The 20,063-nt window shown below is 38.5% G+C and overlaps 1 protein-coding gene across 1 annotated transcript in view; it reads left to right on the top strand.

Moving 5' to 3' along the window:
* Positions 1-527: 527 nt before the first annotated feature.
* SMIM31 (small integral membrane protein 31) overlaps positions 528-20,063 on the top strand; it is a 51,439-nt gene continuing 31,903 nt past the window's right edge. The window contains exons 1-2 of the mRNA XM_057302205.2: positions 528-2,242; positions 18,189-18,325. Coding sequence (XP_057158188.2) covers positions 18,214-18,325 — 112 coding nt within the window. The 5' untranslated portion in view covers positions 528-2,242; positions 18,189-18,213. The remainder of the gene's footprint in view (positions 2,243-18,188; positions 18,326-20,063) is intronic.

The following is a 20,063-nucleotide window of genomic DNA, read 5'->3' on the forward strand; positions in this document are numbered from 1 at the left end:
TGTCAAAACCGAGAGAACAAACAAGACTTCATCACCATAGCACATTTATATAAAAAGAAAGGGAGAGATGTGTGAAGTCAGGGACCCCAAATGGACGGACTGGCTGGACCCGCGGCAGAGGAACATAAATTGTGAAGATTTCATGGACATTTATCAGTTCCCAAATAATACTTTTATAATTTCTTATGCCTGTCTTTAGTTTCTTAATCCTGTTATCTTCATAAGCTGAGGCTGCACATCACCTCAGGACCACTGTGATAATTATGTTAACTGTACAAATTGATTGTAAAACATCTATGTTTGAACAATATTAAATCAGTGCACCTTGAAAAAGAACAGAATAACAGCGATTTTTAGGGAACAAGGGAAGACAACCATAAGGTCTGACTGCCTGTGGGGTTGGGCAAAAAGAGCCATATTTTTCTTCTTGCAGAGAGCCTATAAATGGATGTGCAAGTAGGAGAGATATCACTAAATTCTTTTCCTAGCAAGAAATATTAATATCAATACCCTGGGAAAGGAATGCATTCCTTGGGGGAGGTCTATAAACAGCTGCTCTGGGAATGTCTGTCTTATGCAGTTGAGATAAGGACTGAAACATGCCCTGGTCTCCTGCAGTACCCTCAGGCTTATTAGGGTGGCGAAAAACTCTGCCCTGGTAAATTTGTGGTCAGACCAGTTCTCTGCTCTCAAACCCTGTTTTCTGTTGTTTAAGATGTTTATCAAGACAATAGTGCATCACTGAACATAGACCCTTATCAGTAGTTCTGCTTTTGCCTTTTGTCCTGTTCCCTCAGAAGCATGTGATCTTTGTTCTGCTTTTTGCCCTTTGAAGCATGTGATCTTTTCACCTACTCTCTGTTCTCAAACCCCCTCCCCTTTTGAAACCCTTGATAAAAACTTGCTGGTTTGAGGCTCAGGTGGGCATCATGGTCCTACCGATATGTGATGTCACCCCCAGTGGCCCAGCTGTAAAATTCCTCTCTTTGTAATCTTTCTCTTTATTTCTTAGCTGGCCAACACTTATGGAAAATAGAAAGAACCTACGTTGAAATATTGGGGGTGGGTTCCCCTAATACCACTACACTCCAGCCTGGGCAACAGAGTGAGACTCTGTCTCAAAAAAAAAAAAAAAAAATGACAAAAGTTGGACATCAGTGCTGCAACAAGTGGTCAAGTGGTCCAAGTGGAATTCATCCTCAGCCTTCATCTTTACCATTACTGATAGTTCACTTTTTCCCATTTTATTTTTCCCAGCTGAACTAAAAGTAGAAACTAAAAATAAAAATAATGAGTAAAAATAAGCAAAGAAATAAGATCTCCTTATTGTAAACAGCAAAAGGGCCACTTAATAGGCAACAATAAAAACCAAGACAAGGCCAGGCACAGTGGCTCACACCTGTAATCCCAGCACTTTGGGAGGCTGAGGCGGGTGGATCATGAGGTCAGGAGGTTGAGACTGTCCTGGCTATCATGGTGAAACCCTGTCTCTACTGAAAATACAAAAAATTAGCCAGGCATGGTGGCGGGCACCTGTAGTCCCAGCTACTCAGGAGGCTGAGGCAGGAGAATGGCGTGAACCCAGGAGGCGGAGGTTGCAGTGAGCTGAGATCATGCCACTGCACTCCATCCTGGGTGACAGAGTGAGGGTCCATCTCAAAAAAAAAAAAACAAAGACAAAAGCTGACAAGTAGCTGTGAAGTCCCAAGATAAACTGTGGTTGAAAAGTTAATTGTTTATCAAACTCTCGTGTTTGGCTTGCCTGCTATCATTAAAGACATTAAAGAATACTATAGAAATTGACCTATGTTCAGACACGTCACTCCTATAAACCATCTGTTGAATTTCTTGACTGTCAGCCAAAGCACAATCTTTGTTTGCTCAGAACTGTGTAAGTAGTGGTATTTACAGATGGTTGGGTGACAGAAAAAGTAAATAACTACGTTTCATTACAGTTTCCTGTTTCCTTCTTGATCCTTCACAAGGGAAGATTTTCTTTTTTAGAGGTACAGATTCCTCTTAGTCAAGTCCTGATTAAAACTCCAGCTAAGACATTAGTAAGCCTTGGTTAGTGAAGTGGCATCAGGAAGTGCCTACATTTTCATGGCCTGGTAGCGTTCAGTGAAAATGTTCATTAACAGACACAGGCCATTCAGTCCCGAATCCCAAGACACTGAAGACTCTGTTTGAATCAGACTCACGCGTTCCTTCCTAGCCACTCTCAGGGACAGGAATGCTTCTGGTAAGTTTTTATAAATCCCCTATTCTATTTACCTCAAAACTCTCTCTCTTTTTTTTTTTTTTTTACTAATTCATATGGACTAGAAATGTAATATTTAACTGCCACAGCTAAGAAATTTTACTTATTGTTCCTTCCTGGAGGTGTTTTTTTTTTTTTTTTACTTTAAAAAAATGGCTAAAGAGGGAAGGAAAATTTTCTGTTTTGTAGAACAACTCCCCCTCAGAATATTTTTCTTCTCTTTTGCTATGTTTGGGTTATTTGTCCTAGTTTTGTTTTTTTCCAAAGCCAGAAGATATGTATTTTTATTTAATTCCAAGGTAGAATTAACCAAATTAAATTAAATCATATGATTTCACTCAGTTCTTATACTTTTCTACGGCTGAAAATATGGTACCATATTTTGGTGAAAGCAAGCAATAATTTCAAGGGAAATATTTTTAAGGGATGTAGTTAAATAATTATTTATTTTAAGTTTAAGGTTAAAAGCAGATAAATGACAGTATTTCCTCCTGAGTATGATAGAAATATTTTTCTATCATCAGATTTATGTTATTAAAAACCTTTAGAAATACTCAGGAGGAAATACTGTCATTTATCTGCTTTTAGCCTTAAACTTAAAATAAATAATTATTTAACTACATCCCTTAAAAATATTTCCTTTGAAATTATTTCTTGCTTTCACCAAAATATGGTACCATATTTTCAGCAGTAGAAAAGTATAAGAACTGAGTGAAGTCATATGATTTAATTTAATTAGAAATATTTTTCTATCATCCACAGCCACAGCCGGGCACGGTGGCTCATGCCTGTAATCCCAGTACTTTGGGAGGCCAAGGCAGGCAGATCACTTGAGGTCAGGAGTTTAAGACCAGCCTGGCCAAAACGGTGAAACTCTGTCTCTACTAAAAATGCAAAAATTAGCTGGACACAGTGGTGTGTGCCTGTAATCCCAGCTACTCAGGAGGCTGAGGCAGGAGAATCACTTGAGCCCAGGAGGCGGAGGTTGCCATGAACTGAGACCACACCACTGCACTCCAGCCTGGGCTACAGAGGGAGACTCTGTCTCAAACAGAAAGGAAAGGAGAGGAAAGGAGAGGGGAGGAGAGGGGAAGGGAGGGAGAGGAGAGGAGGAGAGGGGAGGGGAGGGGAGGGAAATCTGTGGCCAGCATTGTGTTGTTCTAGATATTCAACCTGCAAATCTGAGCTGAAATATTATGGGATATGCCTGAAAATTGAAATTGAATGAAACTGATGTTATTGATTTGCCTTTTGTCCCATGTGATAAAATATAAAAAACACACCCAGTCTCACACCAGTCTCTGGTGGGACAGAGACTAGCAATTACATCATCAACAATTTAAAAAATTCTTTGGAATGCAGTAGTAGCAAAGCCTTTTAGTTCCCAACACGTTGTTATGAAAATTGTTCAAACATAGAGAAAAATTGAAATAATTGTATCATGAACATCCAAATGCCTTCCATGTAGATTGTACAATTAGCATTTTGCTATATTGGCTTCTTTACATATTGTCATCTCTCTGTACGCCCACTGATTCACCTTCTTTATTTTTATGATACCTTTTAAAGTTGAAGACCTCAGTAAACTTTACCCCTAAACATTTAGGAAACTATATCACTAACTAGAAGTCAATACTTGTTTAACTATTTTCTTGAGATAAAATTCAATTAGAGTGAAATGCACAAATCATTAGTGTTATGATTCAATGAATTTTAATGGATATGTACATCTATGTAATCCAAACCCCCGTCAAGATATAGAGAACATCTCTGCACATGTATCCCAGAACTTAAAGTAAAATTTCTTTAAAAAGGAAACTTTAAAAAGTAATAATAGGCCGGGTGCGGTGGCTCACGCCTGTAATCCCAGCACTTTGGGAGGCTGGGGCAGGCGGATCACAAGGTCAGGAGATCGAGACCATCCTGGCTAACATGGTGAAACACCGTCTCTACTAAAAATACAAAAAAAATTAGCCAGGTGTGGTGGTGGGCGCCTGTAGTCCCAGCTACTCAGGAGGCTGAGGTAGGAGAATGGCATGAACCTGGGAGGCGGAGCTTGCAGTGAGGCGAGATCACATCACTGCACTCGAGACTGGGGGACAGAGAGAGACTCTGTCTCAAAAAAATATATATATATAAACAAATAAAAAGATATAGAGAACATCAATATGGCTCCAGATCTAGAATGCTCTTTCCTTCTACCTAATCAAGTTCTACCCCTGCCTCCAGATGTAAACAATCTTCCTCTCTACATAGTATGTATGTTCAATGTTTTCTTCAGATTCATTTGTCTTGTATGTATCACAAAATCGTTCTTTTTAATGTTGAGTAGGATTCCACTATATAAATATGTAATTTGTGTATCCATTCTCTTGTCAATGGATGCCTGAGTTTTGTCCAATTCTTGGCTAGTATGAATAAGCCTGCTATGGGAGATAAGTGTTTCTCTGAACATGTGTTTTCAGTCTGTTGTGTAAATACCTAGAAGTGGAACTTCTAGGTCATACTGTAGTTATAGTTTATTTTATAAAAGACTTCCAGAGATTTTTTTCAAAGGAAATGTATCATTTTAACACCCTAACATTGTATGAGCATTTAAGTTACTACACATCTTTGCCAATCTTAGGGTTTTGGCTTTGATTTTAGCTATGTTAGTGGCTAGGCAATGCTATCTTATTGTGATTTTATTTGCATGTGTCTGATGATGAATGTTGTTAAGCATTTTCTCTTAGGTTTATTGGTCATTTGCATATGTTCCTTTGTGAAATATCCATTCAAATATTTGGGCCATTTTTTTAAAACTTGGATTGTCTTTTTGTTATTGAGTTGGAGTTTTCATAAGTATGTATTGCTGATACAAGTTCTTCGTCAAATATGCATTTTGTTAATATTCTCCCCAATCTGAGCCTTGCCTACTCATTTTGTTAATGATGCATTTTGATGAGCACTAGCTTTAAATTATGATGAAAAGTCTAATTACAAATTTTTGTTTGGCTATTAATTTTCATGTCGTATCTTAAAAAGTCTTTTTTTTACCATTAAGTTGTAAAGACACTCCACTATGCATTTTTTTAGAAGTCTTACTGTTTTAGCTTTTACATTCAGTTCTAAGACTATGTTGAATTTATTTTTCATATGTTGCTGAAGCAGAAATAGAAGTTCCTTTTTTTTTCTTATAAATGTCTCATCGTTCCACCGTTTTCAAAAAAACATTTTCTTTTCATTACTGAATTGCTTTGGAGCTTTGTAGGAAATCAAATGTCATAAAGGGTCGATCTTAACTTTGAACCCTTTGTTTAGTGCTATTAATCTATTTGTCACCACTTACACAAATACTACACTCTTTTGATTACTAAAGTTTTATAGTAAGTCTTGAAGTCAGGTAGTATGAGTCCTCCTACTTTGTTCTTTCTCAAAAGTTTAGGTGCAGCCTTTGCATTTCCTTAGAAAGTTTAGGATCAGCTTGTCAATTTCTACAAAAAAGCATGATAAGATTATGACTATAATTGCCTTGGATTTATAGGTTAATCTGGGAAGCTTAACAATATTGAGTCTTCCAATCCATAAAATATGGTATATCTCTCAATTTATTTAGATATTTTATTTCTCTCAGCAGTGTTTTGTAGTTTTAAGCGTATACATCTTCTCTATTTTTGTTAATTTATTTTTAAATTATTGAATTCTATTTAAAATATAATTGTTATGTTTTATTTCACAATTATTGAGGCCAATATATAGAAACGCAATTGGTTTTTCAATATTGACTTTATATCCTAAGATGTTACTAAATTCTAGTAGTTACCTTGTAAAATTCTTAGGATTTTTTACATAAACAATCATATCATCTAAAAATAGAGTTTGTTTTACTTATTAAGTTGTGATCTTTAGGCTTTTAAATTTTTATTTCTAACTTTATTGCATTGGCTAAAGCCTTCAGTATAAGTTGGATAGAAATGACTGAAGTAAATACTGTTGCTTAGGGGCAAAGGATTCAATAGTCCACCTTTAAGTATGGTGTTAGCTCTAAGTTTTTCATACATGTCCTTTATTAAATTGAGGAAGATCATTCCCAACTTTCTGGGCATTTTTATCATGAAGAGTGTTAATTTTTTTCAAATACCTTGTCAGTATTTATGGAAATGACCATATATGTAGTTTTTCTTTTTTTTTTTTTTTTTTTTTTTTGAGACGGAGTCTCGCTCTGTCCCCTAGGCTAGACTGCAGTGACGCGATCTCAGCTGACTGCAAGCTCCGCCTCCCGGGTTCACGCCATTCTCCTGCCTCAGCCTCCAGCATAGCTGGGACTACAGGCGCCCGCCACCACGCCCGGCTAATTTTTTTTTTTTTTATTTTTTTTTATTTTTAGTAGAGACTGGGTTTCACCGTGTTAGCCAGGATGGTCTCGATCTCCTGACCTCGTGATCTGCCCGCCTCAGCCTCCCAAAGTGCTAGGATTACAGGCATGAGCCACCGCGCCCTGCCTCATACATGTAGTTTTTCTGCTTTATTCTGTTAATAGAGAACATTACAGTGATTGAATTCCAAATGTTAAGCCGACCCTGGGATAAACCCTGCTTACTCATTATAGTATCCTTTTATGTACATTGCTGGATTTCATTTGCTATCATCTTATTAGGATTTTTGTGTTTATGTACGTTAAGAATATTAGTCCGCAATTTACTTTTGTTATTGTTTTTGTAATGTCTACCAGTTTTGGATATCAGAACTAATCCAGGCCTCATAAAATGATTAGGAATTATTTCCTCTGCCTCTATTTTCTGATTTTATGTAAACTTTTTTTTCCTTAAGTGTTTGATAGAATGCACTCATCTTGTGAGAGCTCCTCACAATCTTTCCATGGAAAAGGAGACTGCTAATAATAATAGCTATCATTTTGTGAGGTCCTACAATGTATCGGTTACTTTATTTGGTATGTTACATATGTTAATTAATTTAATCCTCACAACAACCCTGAGAATAGATATTATTCTTATGTCAAAAATACAAAAACTATTATCTGTAAGTGCCAGGGGCTAGAGTCAGGTATGACTCGAACGGGTAAGCTTTTTCCATTTAACTAAACTCCCTATCAAATTTATTTTTATAGTGACCTAAAGATATCCCTATCAATGAGGTATCATTCCACCAGGCAAATCTGTATCCACTTCATTAGATCTTCATTCATTCATTCATTCATTCACTGAATCATATTGTTAAATACTAATTGAGCTCCTCCTGGCTAAATATCTAGCCAGGTACTATTCCAAGCACTGTTCTAGGCTCAGCAAACAAAACACACAAAAATCCTCGCCCTCATGAAGCTTAAATTCTATTATACTAAACAATAAATACAATAAATAAGTAAAGATTAGAAGGTAATAATTGCTTTGCAAAAATATAACAAAGCAGGCTAAGGAGACTGGGGGGAGTTCCAACTTTTAATATGATGGTGAGAGTAGACCACACTGAGAAAGTAACACGTCTGAGCAAAGGCTTGAAGGAGGTAAGAGGGTAAGCCATTCAGGTCTCCAGAGAAGCGCATTCCAGGTAAAGAGAATAGCCAGTACAAAGGCCCTCTGGTGGAAATATGCCTGGAGTGAAGGAGCAAAAGCCAGGAGGATAGTGCTCCTAGAATGGAGCAAATAACGGGGAGGAAAGTAGGAGAGAAAGTCAGAGACAAAGCAGGACCAGATAATTTAGGGTCTTCCAACAGGACATTTGCAAGGACACTGGCTTTTAATCTGAGTGAAATAGGAGCCATAATAGAGTGTTGACCAGATAGGCAATGTAGTGTGCCTTACAATCTTAAAATGCTGTCTTAAGGGTAGAAAGAAAAGCAAAGGGAGAAATTGAGAGATCAGTTAAGACCCTATTTCATTAAACCTTGTGAGTAGTAGTGCTTCAAATCAGGGTGGTTGCAATGGAAGTGGTGGGATTCTGAATGTATGTTGAAGATAAAGCCAATAGGGGCCAGGCCTGGTGGCTCATGCTTGTAATCCCAGCACTTTGGGAGGCCAAGGCGGGTGGATCACTTGAGGTCAGGAGTTCAAGACCAGCCTGGCCAACATGGTGAAACCCCAACTCTACTAAAAAAAAAAAAAATACAAACATGAGCCAGGTGTGGTGGTGGGCACCTGTAATCCTAGCTATTCAGGAGGCTGAGGTGGGAGGATCACTGGAACCTGGAAAGTGGAGGTTGCAGTGAGCTGAGATAACGCCACTATGCTCCAGCCTGGACAGAAGAGTGAGACTCCACCTAAAAAAAAAAAAAAGATAAAGCCAATAGGATTTCTTGAAAGAAGAGGATATGAACTGTGAAAGAAAGATAGGAGTCAAGGATGACTTTGAGGATTTTATCCTGAACAACTAGAAACATGGAGCTACTGTCAATGAAAAGGGAAATAAAGGGGGTGAGACAAAGAAGGAATTCTGTTTTAAACACATTAAGTTTGAGAAATAGTATGTACAAGTCCAAGGATGCATGAGATCTTTGTCCAGTGAAATCTCTTAAGTTTCTTGAAGTTTAGAAATATTACATATTTTCTCAAAGCCAATTGCCCATCTATGATAAATATTTTATTGCCATTCTAAGCCAAAGAATTAAATGCCTTGGTTATTCTTCCCATTTTGAAACCAACCATATTTTCAAATATAGTAGTATTTGAGTGTGAATTTTTCATTTAAAAGAAAATCACAGGATTTACTAATAATTTATCTTTATGCCATAGCATAACTTTATCAGAGAAATAGTCTTTCTACTATGAAGAAGTAAATCAACAATTTAAGAGTTCTAGGAAACAAATAGAACAATTTTCTTGAATTGATTTTTATTCTTTACATAATCATCTTAACTCTATTACTGAGTCATTCATCCTTATCTTAAAAAAATTCATAAATCACCTTTGAACCTTGGCGAGGTAGTTACAGTTTCTGCCCTTTGAAACCTAGCAAAATAGAAATTACAACACTGTTTCACATTATAAAAGAAGCCACAGTCAATTCCTCATGCCTACAGTAGAGTCTGTAGTTGCAAAGAGTTGGGTCAATTCTACTGTCCAGCAGCCCAGTGGCCCACCTTCATAGTTATACCTGGATTGCAACAGGTAATCTCCACCCTGTTCATAAGACTCAGTTTAATAAGGTCTCTGGCTGGGCACTGTGGCTCACGCCTGTAATCCCAGCACTTTGGGAGGCCAAAGAGGGTGTCTCACGAGGTCAGGAGTTCAAGACCAACCTGGCCAAGATGGTGAAACCCCATCTCTACTAAAAATACAAAAAAAAAAAAAAAAAAAAAATTAGCCAGGTGTGGTGGCTAGTGCCTGTAATCCCATCTACTCAGGAGGCTGAGGCAGAGAAGTGCTTGAACCCGGGAGGGGGAGGTTGAAGTGAGCCGAGATCCTGCCACTGCACTCTAGCCTGGGCGACAGAGCAAGACTCCACCTCAAAAAAATAAATAAATAAATAAATAATCAGGTCTCTGATGCTTTGCATTGCCTCCCACTTCCAGAGCTCCTGCTAGCTCAGCCAATGTCGGCAGGAGGGAGGAGAAATGTGAAAGAGTCACCTCACCTCTCCACATGCCACCACCCCCAAAGCTCACACAGAGCTCACTCTACAGGGTCTAGTGGTTGTGAAATGGGAAACTGCTTGCAACTTTAAATAGGAACTTTGGGGTGTGAAGCTTATGACTGAAAGGGGACTATAAATATATCTTCCTTTAAATGGATAACAAGCATGGGCAAAAACAGAATAATCTCTGCAAAATTTTAGGGATTCTAAAGACTGGAGATATACTTAACATCAATAGAAAGTCAAGGAATTGGGAATAAGGTATAATGTTCTAAGTAAAGCCTTCTTCTATTTTAACAAATATCTAATTCAACCAAGATGATCGAATAAATGTTTAATTCAATCAAATGATTGAAAGTATTCAATATCTGGCCAGGCGTGGTGGCTCACACCTATAATCCCAGCACTTCGGGAAGCCGAGGCAGGCAGATTACTTGAGGTCAAGAGTTTAAGACCAGCCTGGGCAACAGGGTGAAACCCCATCTCTACTAAAAATACTAAAATATATATATATATATTTTGAACCCAGGAAGCAGAGGTTGCGGTGAACCAAGATCGCACCACTGCACTCCAGCCAGGGCAACAGAGTAAGACTCTGTCTCAAAAAAAAAAAAAGAAAAAGAAAAAGAAAAAAAAAGAAAGAAAGTATTCAGTATCTAATCAGAGCCCACAATGCTGCTATAAAACAATGTACAGAACATTTGCTTATATTCAGTGCACACTTCATCTATCATATTGAAAGCATCGGAGCTACACAGTTGTGGGTGAGTTTATGTGATTCCACTCTGCCTAGAAGAATGAAACGCTTTGAAGAACATGCAAAGGGGAAAACCTAAAGATACCTGAATTCATGCTCTCCTTGGGCAAAAATAAAGCTCTAATGACTCCAAGTTAAAGTGACTTTGGAGATCTGATATTTTTCAAGCACAAAAGAATTCTAATTGTTTTGCTTAGGGGATGAATATCTAGTTAAAGACAAAAGGCATAAAGAAAAAAATGAAAGTTATTCACAACATTATATACAGTGTATATACCCTTATGAAGGGGAAAAGAACTTTAGTAAACCTATACCTTAGAGACTTGCAAATTTGGCAATGCTTCTTTCAACCTTATAAATGCCCATTGCCTCAATAATTCAATTCATTAAATGAGAATATCAAAATAAAAACACAAACCCTTCCCTGATTTTATTTCCTATTTCCTATTCTCTTTAGTTTCCAAAATTCTTCAACATGTTATATTATCTATAATCACAAAAATAACTGGAATTTTTAAATCATCCTTTAGAAACTCAGAAAGTGTTATTAAATAAATTGAAAACTAAAGTGTACATCAGGAAGGATGAGAATGTCTTTTAAAAGACATTTTACATCTCGGAATTTTTAAAAATGAACCAAATAGAAATTCAGGCTAAAATTAAAGAAAAAAACTTTTTAAAGAATAAATCTGCAATAGTGAATTAAACTTCAGAATTTCTAGTGACACAGAAAGGGGGATGAATCTCAATGACTGTATGATTGAGCATTCACCAAATGCCAGACACTGTTCAAAGTTCTTTATTTCACATGTGATCCTCCCTAAAACTCTAAAAATCAGTCTTCTAAGCTTACAGATTAAGCAAATTCAACAATCACAGTACATTTAGCTTGTTCTTATGGAAAAGATAACCTTGTTTCAGGCAATGTTTTTGCCAAAGATTTAAAAGAAGGCATAGAATACCTGCTTATTAACCTAGTGGGTGTGTGTATATATGAAAAAATCAAGTTGTACACCCTAACTGTATACAATTTTTATTTGCCAATTATACCTCAATAAAATTGGGAGGAAAAAACCTTGTGGTTGACATAAAGCCAAAGGAATCTTCAAACATTCTGTGAGATAAGAAAAATAACAGTAGATAGGAAGTGCTATATCTATCTTTAGTTTCCAAAATTCTTCAACATATTATTTATAATAGTATATTTATAATCACAAAAATTAATAACTGTAATTTTTAAATCATCCTTTAGAAACTCAGAAAGTGATATTAAATAAATTGAAAACTAACAATTGTTGAATTTTCCCTAAGCTGTTTTGGTCAAATAGCTGTCCAGCCTGAATTCCTCTAGTGATGAGGAACTCACTATCATTGGAGGCATGGATTGCCCTATATGTTTTTTTAAATGAGGTCTGACTGGCAACCAGACCATTGGCAGACCATTGAGTTAAAATGTGGTAGGTGTGGCAGGGCACAGTAGCTCACACCTGTAATCTCAGCACTTTGGGAGGCCGAGGCGGGCAGATCATGAGGTCAAGAGATCAAGACCATCCTGGCCAACATGGTGAAATCCTGTCTCTACTAAAAATACAAAAATTAGCTGAGCGTGGTGGCGTGTGCCTGTAGTCCCAGCTACTCGGGAGGCTGAGGCAGGAGAATTGCTTGAACCCGGGAGGCAGAGGTTGCAGTGAGCCAAGATCGCGCCACTGCACTACAGCCTGGCAACAGAGCGAGACTCCATCTCAAAAAAAAAAAAAAGAAACAAAATAGAAAAAAATGTGGTGGGTGCTGTTGTTGCCTTACTGGAATCCAGTCAACCTAATTCAAAATATTGCCTTCAGCTTGGTTACTCCACTTTAGAGGGATTTGGAAGTAAAGGAGAGAAATCAAAAGGGACAAAGGACACAGAATTATGTCATAAGAAGAATATTTGTCTAGACAAAGGAAAGAAAGCCCAGGCAACATGACAAATTCCTGGTCTTCAAATATTTGAGGACCCCTCTCATAAAAGGAGAACTTTTTAGTTCTGTATTTAGGAATCACATGGTAATAGTTAAAAAGAACAGAATTTTAGCTGATATAGAGTTTTCTAAAGAGCAGGGTTATCCAGAGATTAAACAGATTGCCTCCAATGACAGTGAGTTCCTCATCACTAGAGGAATTCAGGCTGGCCATCTATTTCACCAAAACAGTTTAGGGAAAATTCAATCATTGTATGGTGTCTGGACAAGGTGATTTTTGATTTTCTTTCCAAACCTGAAATTTTATTTGGAGGAAAGTTCTCAAGGACAAGATGGCTTTTTGTTCAGAGTTTGACCAGAAGAAGACTTGAGACATGGAGTTGCCCAAAGAAACAGAGGAAGGCAACATGATAGAGGATCCATCCAAAAAGAAAGATTGAGAAAATCAAAGAGACATGTAGCAGGTTGAAATGTCAAGTAGGAACAGCATTGACAGGAGCTGGGACACATCACTTGTCATTCAGCAAGCGTGATTTGCCAAGTACTTGGTGTCAGGGAGTAAATAAGAAAAACAGTTTTCTGCCTGTATGAGCCTTCAAGGTGAATATGTAATTCAGAAACCATATGCAGAGACTAATGAGCGTTGTTGGCATTTCACAGATGGACGGGATAATTCAAGGCTTTGTTTAGTAGACAGGATTTACACCATGACAGAACCACCCTCCTACAGATAAAACGGAAAAAAGTGCCACTGGTTTCAGATTATTTAAATTAGATAAGCATTCAATGCAGCAGGTGAGTCTTGTTCAGAATTTTTAAAGAAGGAAGGGATACTTTGTCTCAGAAAAAAAAAAAAAAGGCAGATAAATCCAGGAAGCAACAGAAGTGGCATGCACGTTGGTTAGTAGCCTTTAGACTTTTTCCACAAGGCCTTTGAAGGCAAGGGGGGAGTGGGCACTGCAGTATCTCACAGATTTTTTTCAGCCCATAGTTTTCTAATGTAGCAGGCTGTAAGAATTCAAAACACTAAATTCCCACTGCCCAGAAAAGTGCATTTACTTCCTGTAAATAAGCCCTTTATTTTTACTCTGGCAGATTTGTCTTTAGATGAAGGCAGTCATTTTACCTAGTCCCTTTGGCCCTTGATGCATGCACACAGCATCTACAATAGGAAGGAGACTCAATAAGAAGAGCATGTTCCATGCTGTCCCCGAGCAATCATAACAGCACTCAAGGGAGCCGCAAGAGAATGAATGGATGGTGCACAAAGAGAGCAGTGAGCTCGGTCAGCAGCCATGAGACAGAAAAATAAAGTAACAAAAGAAAAGAAACACATCTCCCCCGTGAGGGCAATAACAGCAGCAAGAAAAACCATCAATCCCAACCATGCTGCCTGTTTTATGGAAACCTTAAAGCCATTTTCAAAATATACTTCTTGTCCTCTGGGTGGGATTTTCTCAAGTAATAGAGTGCTTGATGCCGCTGAGATTTCCAAATACATCTTCAATCCAGAGTTTCCATTCACAGCTGTGAAATTCAGATTTTTGCATCAACTTGCCTCCTTCGGTGCTGCTTGCATCCACTCATTTATGGTCACTCAATGAATACTTATGGGAAAATGTACTATATGCCCGTCATTTTTCTAAGCCCTATAGGTATGGAGATAAACAAAGCAGACTGCTTTCATAGAACTTTAATGGGGAAAGACAGACAAACAATAACAAAAAAATGTAGCCAGGCACGGTGGCTCACGTCTGTAATCCCAGCACTTTGGGAGGCTGAGGCAGGCGGATCACGAGGTCAGGAAATTGAGATCATCCTGGCCAACATGGTGAAACCCCATCTCTACTAAAAATACAAAAAATTAGCCAGGCGTGGTGGCACACACCTGTAGTCCCAGCTACTCGGGGGACTGAGGCAGGAGAATCGCTTGAACCCGGGAAGCGGAGGTTGTAGTGAGCTGAGATAGTGCCACTGCACTCCAGCCTGGTGACAGAGTGAGACTCCATCTCAAAAAAAAAAAAGAAGAAAAATGCAATGGAGAATAGCTGTGATGAAAATAAAACTGCTGAGAACCTGGCTTAGATTAGAAGTCAAGAAATGCCTCTGTGGGGAGGTGGTGCTTGAACTGAAGAGAAGACACAGAGAAAGTAGACAATGAGAATGTAGAGGAGATTCTCAGGCAGGAGGAAGACAGGATGAGCTTAGCAGGGCAAGGAACACAAGCAAGGTCAGTGAAGGAGCATGCAAACTGTCACACATGCTACCATCAGACAGGATGTGGGGTAGGTGATGGGGGCCTAGTAGGGAAGAACTGGGAGTTTGAATTTTATTCCAAGGGAAGCCATTGGCTAGTTAAGTAGAAGAGGAGTGGATCTGATTTACATTTATAAAGATCATTCCCTTCGCGATGCTAAAGGATAGCAGGAATACAGAATGGTAGGGTCGGGATAGTCTAATGACCATCTGAATTTAATCTGTTTCCTAAATTATCTAAGAAATAATGACATATCAAGGTAACCATGCTTTAGTCACTAGTAAATGATTTAACTTAACTAAGCTTAGATAAGCTTAAATGTGATAGAATATATGATAAAAGGAGTTACGGTAATTTTTATCATACAAAAATAATATGATTTACCTACTATCTGTTACTAGATAATAATTTCAGTTGGTCCTAACCCTTAGAGAAGCTGTGGGGAACAAGTGATACATTTTTGCACCAAGTAAGCTGAGATGGAGAAAATGTCCAGAGAACAGACTACAGATACACAACCCAGGAAGAAATGCAGGCTGTACAACCAGCTGTTCTTCAGATGCTCCATCAAGGATACGCAAGAATGGGAACAGTGTAGGCACCAGAAGCATCATCTTTGCATTTAGAAAATAACTCTTGGCTGGTTTATTTATGCGGAAATCACCTCTTCTTGAATTTAGGGCATAGTTGTGGAGAGCTCCTGGTCAAGGGCTCTGTGCCCTGAGCATTTGACAAGAAGGTAGTCAGGTTCCAAGTTCCATAATCATAGATGTCTGACAATATCTATTATCCCACTATGTCTTTTCCCCCAGCTTTCAATTTCTACTGACAATTCAAAGACCATTATTTTGCGTTTATTTGCCTAGAATGACAGCATCTAGGGTAGTGAGCTAGAAATAACTCATCACAGGGCCAGATGCGGTAGCTATGCCTGTAATCTCAGCACTTTGGGAGGCAAGGTGGGTGATTGCTTGAACCCAGGAGTTTGAGACCAGCCTGGGCAACATAATGAGACCTTGTCTCTACGAAAAAAATCAAAAAATTCGCTGGGCGTAACAGTGCATGCCTGTAGCCCCCAGCTATTCTGGAGGCTGAAATGAGAGGATTGCTTGAGCCCAAAAGGCTGAGGCTGCAGTGAACTGTTATCATGCCATTGCTCTCCAGCCTGGGCAACAAAGCAAGACTTTGTCACAAAAAAAAAAGAAAAGAAAAGAAAAGAGAAAGAAGAGAAAGAAAGAGAGGGAAAGAGAGAGAGAGAGGAAGGAAGGAGCTACTCAGGAAGCTGAGGCAGAGAACTGCTTGAACCCGTGAGGCAGAGGTTGCAGTGAGCCGAAATCACACCACTGCACTCCAGCCTGGGCGACAGAGCAACAGTCCATCTCAAAAAAAAAAAAAAAAAAAAAAAAAAAGTGAGGATTCTGTAACCAGGTTGCCAGAGGAAGGGAAGGAGGCAGGAACTCACCACACATGAGCTCTGTGTCCAGAAAACATTAACAGCTGCCTCCTCTCAAAGACAACTACCTTAAAATCTGTTGATATTCTAGGCGTAGGACAAAACTGGAGAATAGGAGAAACCATTTTGCATGAGCACAGGGTACTACATATGTATAATGAAACATCTTTAGAGAGTGTGGGTAATTCATCCTTCTTTCTCCGACCTATAGCACTTAAAAACCACTAGATGGCACAAATTTTTCTGTTTTTATTTTTATTTTTTCTTCAAGAAAGAGTCCTCACAGAAAACTGACGGTAAAAATAACGGTATTCTCTGAGCTGCTTTAGCAGAGTTAATAGTCTTCATATTCTCTGAAGAAGCAGAAGCTTGATCAATTCATTTTCCAAATATTGATGAATGGCCGAATATGTGAGAGTGCATCAGCATCTCTACTAACCACAATGAAGTTTGAGGAATTAATATTCTCTACCACCGATTTCACACATGATTCTGGGGGCCTCTTTTTCCCAGTGATCTTTGTCTCCCCTCTTTCTCCCTGAACTTCATTTTAATGTTGGGGCACCCTCTGCACCCCATATGGCCAACAAGCTACCAAGATCCTTCTGCCCTTCCATCAAATCGGCTCTGAGTTTTATCCCTTCCTCTCTATCCTTCCTGCTAAAATCCTGACACAGAGCTAAAACTCACTCTGAGTTTTTTCCAGTTACCATTCTCTTCCTTCATTCTCTCCTGTACATGGAGATGCCATTAATATTTGCAAAATACTGCTTCATCATGTCTCCGTACTACTAAGGACCTTATATTCATCTTCTAATATCATTTGAAAAAAGACTAAGCTCTCATCTTGACGTTAAATTCTTTCTATTATCCTTTGCTTAACCCATTGTATCCTCTACCACCTAACATAAAAACTCCTCTCCCATAAAAAATGATGAGTTCATGTCCTTTGTAGGGACATGGATGAAGCTGGAAACCATCATTCTCAGCAAACTATCGCAAGGACAAAAAAACCAAACACCACACGTTCTCACCCATAGGTGGGAATTGAACAATGAGAACACATGGACACAGGAAAGGGCACATCACACACCGGGGCCTGTTGTGGGGTGGGGGGAGGGGGGAAGGATAGCATTAGGAGATATACCTAACGTTAAATGACGAGTTAATGGGTGCAGCACACCAACATGGCACATGTATACATATGTAACAAACCTGCACGTTGTGCACATGTACCCTAAAACTTAAAGTATAAAAAAAAAAAAACTCCTCTCCAATCAATCCACATAATGCTTTTGCAAAACATGATCCTAACCATTATGGTGGGTTTGGGATTGATTGGCTGGTTGGTTGGTTGGTTGGTTAGTTGGTTAGTCGAGTGTCAGTATAGTATATTGATTAAGAGTGAGGATTCTATAACCAGATTGCCAGAGTTGGCATTTCACCTCTACCATATACTAGATTTATAACTTAAGGTAAGTTACATCTTAGTGCTTCAGTTTCTTCATTTATGAAATGGAGACAATACTGGTACCTCACTTACAGAGTTATTATGAGGATTAAAGGAGGTAATAGCTCAAGCTTTTTCAAGTGCCTGGCCCCGTTTAAGTGCTCATTGCACGTCAGCATACCTTGTCTTTATTCCCAGAGTTGTGTCAAAAAACTCACAAAGCTGTGTAAAGGTAAATTGACTCTACCATTCAGATTTCTAGGCTCTCTTCCAATCTACACAGTGAAATTGTATGCCAAATTTCAAAACAACAAGAGCACAGTCCATTCTTGCCACTGCCAAATACATTGTTTCAGGTACACAGAAGTATTTTAACAAGCTTTAGCAAATCTCACACATGTTGAATTCTAAAATAAATCATTGCTGAGCAAGCTCTCTCTGGATTAGAGTATGCTGAGCCCATGTTTTATTCCTATTGTAGGTGAAGAAGTTTTCGGTGGTGGTTCATGGAGCTTCCCTACACCAACTTGGAAATGGCATTCATTTTATTGGCTTTTGTTATCTTTTCCTTATTTACCCTGGCTTCCATCTACACTACTCCGGATGACAGTAATGAAGGTAAAAGAAGACAAAAAGAAAAAAGCTCTTTGTGGCTACTGTGTCCTTTTCCCTGCCTATCATCTTGCCATGTGTTGGGACTTGGTTTGGTTTCTATCCTGTGTGTGAGGATAACTTTGTTTTTGTTTTGTGGCATGTATGTGTGTTCATTCAACTATACACAGAAAGGAAAAGGATTTGAATTTTTTAATGAGTTCTTGGTAAAGCCCAAACATTTAAAAAAAATTCTGTAGAAGTCTTTTAAAAACCCAGTACCACATTTTTTTCCTCATTGCCAGTAAAAACAATTGTTAATAAGAGAAATATATAATTTAAAGGATTGTGCCCACCACATGGTTACCATATGGTAACTATGGGCCCATAGTTCAGGGCCCACCACATTTCAGACAAAATTGATAACTGGGGAAATGATACATTTGGGAACCAAAAATTTATATTTATTTGTGTATATGTGTGTGTAAATATACGATTAGGAAATTATGTATATTCATAGAAAATAAGATAAAATCATAAAAAGCAAATTGCATTTGTGCTTCCTAGCTTATCCCCAATCCCATCAATTCTTGACTATAAAATAAGTGCTGTCTATGAATTAAAAGACTATTCTATCCTACAGACATACAACACTATCATAACTAGGAAACAAAAAGCTGCAGTAAATAGACATTCCAGTTCATGCTGACTTGCAGATTGCGAAACATAATTGGAATCCATAAAATCTTTTTCCTGCTCACAATTGTTTCCACTGTGTTAGTTTAAAATGGGTTTGGCTAAAAGAAAGAGTAAAACCAAAATAGCAGTTACTTTAACTACATAATAATGTATTTCCCTCACCAGGACAGGAAGCCCGGAGGTAGTGAGTTCAAGGCTGACGTGGCACTTAATAAAATCTTGGAACCCAGGTTACTTCTACCTTGGTTCTTTCCATCTTCGACATAAATTTTAAAGAATCCACTTGCTGGGCGCGGTGACTCACGCCTATAATCCCAGCACTTTGGGAGGCCGAGGCAGGCGGATCACGAGGTCAGGAGATCAAGACCATCCTGGCTAACACAGTGAAACCCCGTCTCTACTAAAAATACACAAAAAAAATTAGCTGGGCTTGGTAGCACGCACCTGTAGCTCCAGCCACTCAGGAGGCTGAGGCAGGAGAATCACTTGAACACGGGAGGCGGAGGTTGCAGTAATCTGAGATTGCGCCACTGCACTCCAGCCTGGGTGACAGAGAAAGACTCTGTCTCAAAAAACAAAAATTAAAAATTAAAAAAGAATCCACTCAACCTGGAAAAATGGTTGTCTCATTTTGGTGCCTTAAAAATTGATTAAAATGAAATTACTTAGCTATAGTGGAAATTAGAATGAAGCAGGGCTGATTTTCCCAGTTTAGTACACTGTTTACTGACTATCTTGTTTGCCTGTAAGCATAAAAAACAATGGAAATTTTTATCAGGAGCTATATTAATTCATTCTTGCACTGCTATAAAGAAATACCTGAGACTGGATAATTTATAAAGAAAAGAATTTTAATTTGTTTATAGTTCTGCAGGCTGTATAGGAAGCCTAGTGGCTTCTGCTTCTGTGAAAGCCTCAGAAAGCCTCCAATCATGGTGGAAGGGAAAGGGGTAGTGAGGCATCTCACACGGCCAAAGCAGGAGGAAGAGGGAGAAGGGGGAGGGGAGGTGCTACACACTTTTAAACAACCAGATCTCATGAGAACTCACTGCCATGACGATAGCAC

This window comes from Pan paniscus, chromosome 3, assembly GCF_029289425.2.
Source record: "Pan paniscus chromosome 3, NHGRI_mPanPan1-v2.0_pri, whole genome shotgun sequence".
Taxonomy (NCBI): domain Eukaryota; kingdom Metazoa; phylum Chordata; class Mammalia; order Primates; family Hominidae; genus Pan; species Pan paniscus.